General features: G+C 36.4%; 1 protein-coding gene across 2 annotated transcripts; it reads left to right on the top strand.

The window, feature by feature from the left end:
* Positions 1-2874: 2874 nt before the first annotated feature.
* On the top strand, positions 2875-9999 carry LCBK1 (long-chain base (LCB) kinase 1). Of its 2 annotated transcripts, none has more exons than XM_047326490.2 (9): positions 2875-3209; positions 3402-4062; positions 4163-4534; positions 4920-5013; positions 5113-5150; positions 6820-6966; positions 7505-7604; positions 8434-9365; positions 9695-9999. In XM_047326490.2, exons 2-9 carry the CDS (start codon positions 3574-3576, stop codon positions 9833-9835), a joined length of 2313 nt encoding a protein of 770 aa, XP_047182446.1. In that variant the 5' UTR covers positions 2875-3209; positions 3402-3573; the 3' UTR covers positions 9836-9999. The 2 variants fall into 2 exon arrangements, with proteins under 2 accessions (XP_047182446.1, XP_047182445.1); XM_047326489.2 differs by having other exon boundaries at positions 3289-4062.
* Positions 10000-10582: the final 583 nt, after the last annotated feature.

Raw genomic sequence — 10582 nt, 5'->3', positions numbered from 1 at the left:
TCATAAGCGATCGACTAAGGAAGAATTATGAAAAGAACCCCTGCCAAACCACTCACATTAAAAATGGTTGAAGTCCATATGCAAAGAATTCTTACCATACGGTCTAATTATAAGGGTTAAGGAAGAGTTTTTCAAAAAGCCCCTACCGCACAGTTTAACTTAAACAATTGGTGAAGGGTGAGTTGCAAAGAACCCCATCACACTAAAATTTAACAACTTAACTTAAACATGGTTAAAGACGAGTTCCAAAGAACCTAAACCACATGCAGACCACATCTAAAGAACCTTTCACTATCTTCTTTCTCCTTTCACAATCAAGCCACAAATCATCAACTTAACATTGTAACCAAAGGTTTAACTCACTTAAATGTGTCTCGATTGCTTCAAAATTAGCCAATCGAGCTTCCAATTCCTTTTGAGCTATTTGGCAGTTAGAGTGAGTATGAATGACGTCCTTTAACTTAGAATTTAATTTCGCATTGGCCTACAATGCTTGCTCCAAATCTAATTGAGCCTTAAACAACTCCTTCTTTAATTGGTTAGCTATTACTCCGACACTTGAAGACACCTTGAGGCTTAATTATGTCACTTAAGTGTTGAGCGCTACAATGGCATCTATCGTTTCTAGCTCGTTGACCAATACACCAGACGACAAATAATCAACCCCGAACAGTCAATTTGGATGATCAACCAATAGAATATAATACAAGTCATTATGGTCAACCAATGGACCAAACGACAATTAACAACAGATCGAACGAAAAGTCACCAACTCGAATGGTCAACCAACAAACTTGATGATAAGTCACCAACCTAGACAATCAACCAATTTATTGAATGGTCAATCACCAAACTGGACAGTTAGACAACAAACTATACAGCCAAACAACAAATCAGATGACCATTCACCAAACGAGGCAGTCTAAACCAAACTAAAGAAGATAAACTCCAAAACCATTTCACTTAAAGGTTAAATCAAGATTAGTCATGTTTGGGCATAATTAGACTAGTTTTAATAAAAAAAAACCATGACAAAATCTTTAAATAGTGGTTTGTAGTAAGGAAGTGAGCTACACATTAATTACAACATTCATTGCTTTATGCCTAAATTAATCTGACTTTGACATTGGAGTATTTTCTGTAGGTGTCATCCTTGATGTACAAGGGACTCGACAGACCGAAAAAGACTTGGATTTATATGTGAAGAATTGGAAGACGAATAGTTGGACTTTAATATTTTCCTCCACTCACGAAACAATTCTTAAAATATATTTTGAGAAATTCATTAACAAGACTTAATAGAAAAAAAATGGAAAAGTTTAATCTTCACCAGATCCTTTTTTTGGCTGAGTACTTCTTTTTTTTTTTCGTGTCAAATGGATTATCAGTTTTGCAAAATTGCTCCAATTAAAGCTCTGCCGTTAAATTGGGCCAGCACTGTTAGAGTGATGTTGACGTGACATGCTGATGGTGCAATTTTTAATTGACGTAGGCAGTTATTTCGTTTTGGTGATTCTGACGTGTATATTAATAATCTTTAATTAAAGAAATTGATAAATTTTTTAATTAAACTTAGGACTTTCTTCGAATTAAAAACTGCGAAAAGAAACCATGCAACACTAGTTCGTCTTCATCGCAAGCCTCACACTACTACAAGCTACCAAAATCACCACTACTAGTCACCACAAAATCGCACATCACCATCCCTAATCCACATTCATGCAACTATTGCTCCAAGATTGCGCCTCCATGAAGACTTGCAAACCCATAATCTCAAAACTCAGAAAACAAAAATCCTAATTCGAAGAAATCCTAAATCGCATAAATCTTCATCTTCTCCATTGAACCAACATCGCAACCCAAATTTCCAGAAAGCCTTGCCTTAGTCGGAGAAATTGCGCCTTCATAAGCCAACAAAACCTACAAGAAACCAGTAGGAACCCGAAAACAAAACCAGAATCGCAGAATCACATTTCATCATCTTCTTTAGACCTAAATCACGAAGTCCAAAATCAACAAACCAAATCGAGAAATCCTAACTTGCGAGCCACCTTCGTCTTCATCGTGCCATGGAAGCTCTAAACACGTCCCTCTCCTCCATTCGCATAGCCTACAACCAAAAGAAGAACGAGAGACCACGAGAGAAACCCCCTTCTGAGAATTGTGAGAGATGCGAAACCCCAATCGCGAACATGAACGGGTCATCTGCAATTGATTCCAAATTTCATCCCAAGGAACCCTAATTCAAAGAACGAAGTTTGACTCTCTTTTCCGCAATCTTTAATTCGAAGAAATTGGTCTGATTTTAATTCAATTTTCTCCCAATATCTTTAATTAAAAATGGTAATATACACGTGAGAATAATTTAATTAACAAAATAACTAAGCTACGTCATTGAAAAAAATACCATCAGCATGTCACATCAACAATCTAACTGCGTGAGTCCAATTTAACATTAAGACTCTAATTAGAACAATTTTGCAAAAATAAAGACTCAATTAAAACAAAAAAAAAGTAAGAGACCTATTTAAAATTTTCAGAAAAAAAAAATCTTACGAAGGGTTAAACCAAAAGAAAACGAATGAAATCTCCTTGCTAAATTAATTAATTAAAATTAAAAATTTAGAAAATAAATTTTATTTGAGAGACTAATTAGCAATATATACAAGACAATTTAAGTTTATAAAGATATTAATTCTCTAAAAAAAGTTGGTTTAAATCGTGCTTATTTTGAATTCCGAATGAAAAAAAGGTTAATATATTGTAAAGCAAGTAAGGTTTAAATTTTGAGTGAAAGTGATAATATCTAGTCTAGAAATAAAAAGAAGGAATTTTGGAATAGTAATTGATATAAATATAATGTGAGTAGTGATGGAAAGTAAACGGAGGATGGAATATTGATTAAAGTGATTGGATGGAATAATTTGATTCCATTAGGTGTAATGAAATGAAGTTGGAGTAACAGAGGATCAGATCGGTGCTATTGAGTTTGAGCTGTTACAGTGGCAGGTGTTGTGTTTGTTTGAGACTGAATAGTTTAGTATTAAAAAAAATGTTGTCACAACTCACGACACACTCGGATGACGGCAAAGGAAAGTGGCGTTGAGGTTGAAGTTGCGCCCGAGCGAGCGTCCATCGGAGACACACACAGTTCAACCCTTCAATTCAAGCTTCTGCCTTCGAATCCGGCCTCTGCCACTCAATCACTGGTTTGTTACTCTTTCTCTCTCTCCCTCTCTCTACCTGTTCCGTGCCTCCTTCACCCACCCCTGTTTTTCTTCTCTGTAGATTTAGTTCATATCACCTAACTCTAACGGACTATCCAACTAAGAAAAAGAGAGCTTACGATAGACAATTTCACTGATGCTTCGGATCACACGTACCAATTTCATTGCTTACAGATCCACTCGTTGATTCGCGATCTGAGCTGCAGAGTGCCGTATAAAAACCCTAATCTCTAATCTGTCACCGGAATCGGGAATTTTGCCCGTACAGAAGGTGGCTCAGCCCTTGCGTCATGCGTTTGCGCATGTTCGGTTCTCCTCCTTGCGTGTTTCTGTGATTGATGGTAGTATGAGAGATATGCACCGGAATTCTACTGGTAGTACTAATAACAGCACTAATACTAATAATAAGATATCATCGGCACTAAGGCTGTCCTCACCTCAGCAATCTCTGAGACGCTTGGGACTGTGTTCCCAGATAGCAACGGGGGAGCACTCCTCTCCTGTCGTCTTCCCCGAAAAACGTGCCAAAGTGAAGGCTTCCAGGAAGTCCAGTGTCCCCACTACCCTTCGTCCGGATGATCAGGACACCAGCGAGAATTTCGAGCATAGGATTGACATTGGAGCAGGTGGAGGAGGAGATGAGAAGTCTGATTTGTTAGGATACGTCGTTTTCTCTGGAAAACTTGTTTTGGATAAGAGAAAAATTTCTACAAATAATAATGCGGATGCTCAACAAACTTCTGACGTTACCAACCAAGATGCTGTAGATGCCAAACTAACAAGCAAGGCCTTGGCTTGGGGCTCCCAAGTGCTGCACCTTGATGATGTTATCTCGGTAATGCATTTACTCCTATGTCAGATGGATGGTTCAATACTTCTGTGGTAGGTGCTAGGAAAAAAAAGTTCTAATTGGTTTTAGTCCATGTTCTAAACAGGTTTCTTATAATGCTGGTCTCAGACATTTCACAGTGCACTCGTACCCATTTAAAAAAGCTTCATGTGGGCTTTCTTGTTTCATAAAATCTCAACGAAGTCGCAAGGACTTTCGCTTTGTAGCTTCTAGCATAGAAGAAGCACTGCAATGGGTTGGTGGATGTGCAGATCAACAGTGTTTCGTGAATTGTCTTCCTCACCCTTTATCGTCTTCAAAGAAGCAGGCATCCTCAGAGTTATTTCAATCAGACACCCCTCCAGAATTGCTCTTTAGATGTAAAACTCCACCTAAGATGCTTGTAATTTTAAACCCACGATCGGGTCGGGGTCGTTCAAGTAAAGTTTTCCATGGCATTGTGGAACCGATATTCAAGGTATGCTACATTCTTTCTTGGATTCCATGTCCTGCATATATTATTATTTTCATCCTTGTGGTACTGTGCATATTGTATTTTAGGGTTTCAAATTTGGCCATGAAATTAGAGATGTTTACTGTGTAAAACAGCAGGACATTGTGCAAGATTGGTAATTATAGTAATTTCTATATTATGTCTAGTTTCTCATTGTCTGTCAACACATTGCTCTTTGATGTTATTACTACTATTTTTATTAATATTATGTCAAATCTGTCTTTGATTTCAACATTTCAACTATTATAGTTAAGTACTTGTACTATTTTACATATAACATGCAATAAGAAGGATACACGAATGCATTATGTGACTTTTTTACATGTATCTACGGCATGTACCGTGACAGCTTGCTGGGTTTAGATTGGAGGTGGTTAAAACAACATGTGCGGGTCATGCTAGAAATCTTGCATCAAGTGTGGACATCAGCACTTGCCCTGATGGTAAAATCTTTGTTCTTTAGTCTATACATGTGGTGAGTATTGTTTTGTTACTTTCTAAATGTTTCTTCATTTATACCACTTCTCTGGCGTTTCTTCCAGGAATTATCTGTGTTGGTGGTGATGGAATAATCAATGAGGTAAGCCTTTCATTTGTTCTGTGCTGGATCATAAGCTATCTAGGACTAATTGAAAAAAAATGGATATCTTTTTGTGTAAATTCCAGTGGTTCAAGGCTTTTTTCATCATCACAATAAGAGGGTAGTGGAGTTATTAGTTGTTTTGGTAGGAAGTGGATTAGTTCATACACGGAACACCGAGACTGATGTGTACATCTTCTTTTCAACTGACACCAGAACAGCGGTGTCTAATACATGTATACTAGTATTAAAACTAATGTAGAATAGAAAGAAAACCAATTACAATCCATGAATTCAAGCATATTGCTCCAAATGCTCCACTGATTGTTTATATTCCCCCACACTTTTTCCTCTCATATCCAAGATGTGATCCAACCAGAATTTGCATGCTCTTCCACTACTCTGCCTTGCTGGTAGTTAGATCAGATGTGATCATAATACGTCCCATGGCCTCTTGAGCATTTATTTCCTTCATACTCTCTTTTGCATATACATATAGTGATAGAAGGTTTGCTATGCAAAGAGACCACTGTGGAATAATCTACCTTCCATTGTAAAAAGTTTGTCTCAAGCTTCATAATAGGTTTTTATCTTGTTTCTTCCTTTATTCTTTTTCTCCCCAAGAATTTCTCTTTCTTACCGAAGAGAAGGGTACGCACTACTAGTGCTTAAGTATTAAATGTTGATCCTAGAATGTTTTTTGATGGAGTAAATTACATTCTGTCAGTCATCACATTGGGGATTGTTAAAATGATATAACCTTGCAAATTTTTCAATAAACAAGTTTGAAATCAGAAAAAGGAGTGACAAGTTTACACAGAAAAATCTAAACTCTTCAGTCTCCTTTATTTATTTGAGAGTAAGTAGTTAAGTCAAGTAAGAGTGGAAGAGATTTTAGTTTCTTGCCAAAGTGAATATCTGAAGAAAAAACAGGATCATGAATAGAATAACAACTTTTTTTGGGAGAGGTAAGAGTTTATTGAATATATGATGATACAAAAAACTCACCTAAGGTGGTTTGGTCATTTAGGAGGTCATCAATGAAGACCTCATTTAGAAAGCTTTGCTTTAAATGTGTAAATAAAAAATTTGGTCTTCATAAAATCCCAGTGCCCATTTTTAATTCATAAAGCTGTCTCTACTTGATAGGATTGAGGTTAGTCACATTGTTTTTTCAAATCAGTGATCAGAGAGATAATCACCAAAATTTTCCTTTCCTCCTTCGATAAGAAGATATTATTATTTAGAAAATGGGGTAAAAAATCATAGCCTCATTTGTACCTGCTTTCCTACCCTTGATTTTGTCCCAATCAGCAGACTTAGAATCATCCAATGGAGAACATCAGTTAGAATATACAAGAAAGAAGGGTATCCTATTGTGATATCTGTATTGAATATCAATATTCAATCATTGTGTAACGTGTATACCTTCACTATAAATAAAGAATAGTTCCTTTCATTGGAATCTTATCTGTCCCTCATAATTTATATAAATTGTTTCAAATCATTAAGGCGCTGTATATTGGCACAAAATATGGCGTATTTTATACCCCATCATCTTTTGAACAAGGATATTAAAGGTTGTGCTTTTTGTAGGAGTACTGTTCTTTTCACACACATACAAACATCATTAATGATGGGCAAGTTATATGACGTTGTTGGTTTGTAGGTTCTTAATGGTCTCCTTAGTAGAGACAATCAAAAGGAAGGAATATCTATACCTATTGGAATCATACCGGCTGGTTCTGATAATTCACTGGTATGGACTGTTCTTGGAGTCAGAGATCCGATTTCTGCAGCAATGGCAATTGTAAAGGTAGCATTCTTTCATTTTTTTCTCTTCGAGTAAGTGATGGGTATGTAATTAATAACTTATATAGTTAGGATCAGACATCGATAACATTGGTTCATATCCATGTTGTTGATATAAGTTGACCATATTCTTTGTGTATGGGTATTCATTTGATTAGGCATTGATAAATCTGTTCACTCATTCATTGCCAGTATTCAGTTTCTGATTTATCCATTTTAGCATCTGTTTATACCATATAGTCTAGTCATAGTTAGAAAGGAAAGCAAAAATAAGTACATTTCATCCCCATAAAATGGAAATGACTCTATGTGCGAGTGAGGAGGGGGTTACATTCTTCTCCTACAACCTATATAAGAGGAATTTTAAACATGAGGTGTGCAGAGAACGAATTAAATGCCGACCAATTTTTCCCTTTCCTTTGGTTAAATAGTTGGACATTTATTGGCTATATGTCAATTCAGTTTTCCATGTCGGCAGTTGTGTAGATTTCTAGAAATCTTACTCTTATTTAATACTTTATAAATTCTGTTTCTTGTTTCAGGGGGGTCTTACTGCTACTGATGTCTTTGCTGTTGAATGGATTCAGACTAGTACAATTCACTATGGATTAACAGTCTCATATTATGGTTTTGTTAGTGATGGTAAGTCAATGCAGTGTGTTGAATACAGTGAAAACTATACATGAGACTGATCTTCCTTGTGTAGAAATACACATAGGGTACTTTGTTTATAATGAAGGAAATATGGACTAAACCCAAAATGCAAACTAAAGAATAATAACAAAGTAACAGCAGATAGGTAACTAAAAAGTAACGGAAGATAAAAGATAAATATAAGATATCTAATAATTTAAGATATCTAACACAATGTATACATTCTTAGTTATTACTATGGGAGAAATTATCGGATAAATGAGGGAAATCGTTTGCTTTTATTACATTGTTCTTTCCTTTGTTTGTTTTGTTGCTACATTTTTTGAGCAGCCGAATTTTAGTTCTTAGCTCTATATTTTGAAGACCATGTATGGATTGGGAATTTTTGGCCATAATTGGCCTTAATGTTGATTTTATTGTCAACAACCAACCATGTCATAAACTTTTATCTCTAACATGCTTCCCCATACAAGAGCCTTTTTGCCTTGAAGCGTAAACAATGCACAGGCACACCTCACTAGGTGTTGAAATTCAAATTTTAGAAAAATGGTTCTGCCAATGATTTAATTCTCGACCACTTAATACCATCTTAAGAACCAACCATTCTAAGTGAAGGCTCTTGAATGGTTCTTTTATATAAATAAACTTTTTAGTTAAAGTCCTTTTTCTTTAGTAACTTTTGGCAATTAATGGGATGGTGCTAAGGAAAAATAGAACCTTTATTTAGAATTTAAACATGAATGCAGTTGATCGATGTGGTGATACAAATATTAAGGTTCAAATTTAAAAAGTGTCTTATGTATTTTTCACATTTCAGTGTTGGAACTTTCTGAAAAATATCAGAAGCGCTTTGGTCCACTGCGGTATTTTGTTGCTGGATTCTTCAAGTTCCTGTGCTTACCACGCTACAGCTATGAAGTTGAATATCTTCCAGCTTTGAAAACTGAGAGAGAAGGAAAGATTTCAGGTGAAAAGGAAGCAGTTGACATGTCAGATCTGTGTACTGACATCATGAGCAGATCAAATAAGGATGGAATGCCCAGAGCATCTAGTCTTTCAAGTATTGACTCAATAATGACTCCAAGTCGTATATCTGGTGGGGACCTGGATACCTGTAGTAGTACCCATGCTAGCACGGAACCTTCTGAATTGGTGCGTGGTTTAGATCCAAAGTCTAAACGCCTATCATCTGGAAGGGGCAATGTAACAGCAGAGCCAGAAGTTATCCATCCTCAGCTGCCTCTATCAACAACTCCAAACTGGCCAAGAACCAGATCTAAGTCAAGGAATGATAAAGGATGGACTGGATTGACCACAACACTTGATACCACTCGATGGGGCAATACTGCAACGAATGATAGAGAGGATATATCATCAACACTGTCCGATCCTGGTCCTATCTGGGACGCTGAACCAAAATGGGATGCTGATCCTAATTGGGATGTGGAAAACCCAATTGAATTGCCAGGACCATCAGATGACACGGTAATGGGATCTACAAAGGAGGTTGTGCCTCGTTTTGGGGACAAATGGGTTGTGTCAAAGGGACGATTTCTTGGCATTCTGGTTTGTAACCATGCATGTAGAACAGTTCAGAGCTCTCAGGTGGTTGCTCCCAAAGCTGAGCACGATGATAGCACACTAGATTTGCTCTTGGTTCATGGGAGTGGTAGATTGAGGCTGTTGAGATTTTTCTTACTTCTACAAATGGGTCGACATCTTTCACTGCCATATGTTGAATATGTCAAGGTATTTGCATTTGTAGTTGTTTTACTCCGTGTTTTCTCTGTGGACACTGTTGAAATATTTGCATTTTCACGCTAATATATTCTGATGATTACACACTAGTAAAACCACCTAATGATGTAATTCTCTGTGTGTGCGTGTGTATATATTCCAATCTTTTGTCTTCCTTCTCGGAAGATTATTATAATTTACATTTGTGATTAGTTTTGAACTATGTACGTATAGGGTATCTTAGAATAATGTCCTTGTCAGCATATCTGGCTGTTATTTTATCCTGGTAATTTGAGCATCTGTATCTGTTAAAAATTGTGCATCCTGGTAATTTGTTGTAGGTAAAGTCCGTGAGGATAAAGCCTGGGAAGCACAATCACAATGGATGCGGTATTGATGGTGAGCTTTTTGCACTCAATGGACAAGTAATTTCTTCTATGCTTCCAGAGCAGTGCAGGCTTATTGGTCGCTTTCGTTTATGATAACTGAGTTCTTTTCAATTCTTTTATGGGTTCTGAGAAGTTTCATGTGCCTTCTCGTATATAAGTCCAGATACCCAATTTGTCTTGCAAATTCCTTATCGCTGTAACAGCTGAGCTTTGTAAATCTTTTGGTCCGGTTATATGTATCTGTTGTTGCTTGCTTACCTGTCTTCCTTATTTTGGTTTTATATAAAAAAACTGCTCATTTATGCACTTCCTGCAGCAAGAAGGTTGAATATACTGATGATCACCATTTCCTCGAATGGTCAGTTGATTTTCTGATTTCACCGAATAGTGTAATCTCGAGATATTGTCGGGTCTACGTTCAAAGTTTTCCTAAATACAAACACGTAAAGGAATGTGATCGATCATTAATTATTCAGCAAAAACCAGTGGTGAACGAGCCAGGTAAGACAGTAATTTAAGAAAAAAACGTGAAAGAAACAATTTTGTCTACATCTAGCCGATACAATTTTTTAAAGGACTCTAGGGTGAAGTTAGAAAATTAGTTTTACCAGCTCTAGAAGTGGATGTTAAGCCTTGGCAAAACAGGATTGAGTAGGAATCTATTCTGAGTATTTTGACAGGTTCCATAATTACTGAACAAAGTTGTTCCAATGCGGGAAGAGTCTCTTGAAGTCAGTTTAATTAATAAGACAAATTATAGTCCGTTGACCTTTCCTCAAATAAAAGAGAAATTAATCTGTAATTTTTTTTAAAAAAATTACTACAGAAAAGATATTTGAC

The sequence above is a fragment of the Vigna umbellata genome, chromosome 4, assembly GCF_029865625.1.
Source record: "Vigna umbellata cultivar VRB3 chromosome 4, Vumbellata_1.0, whole genome shotgun sequence".
NCBI lineage: Eukaryota > Viridiplantae > Streptophyta > Magnoliopsida > Fabales > Fabaceae > Vigna > Vigna umbellata.
This window is presented reverse-complemented; position numbering and strand designations above follow the sequence as displayed.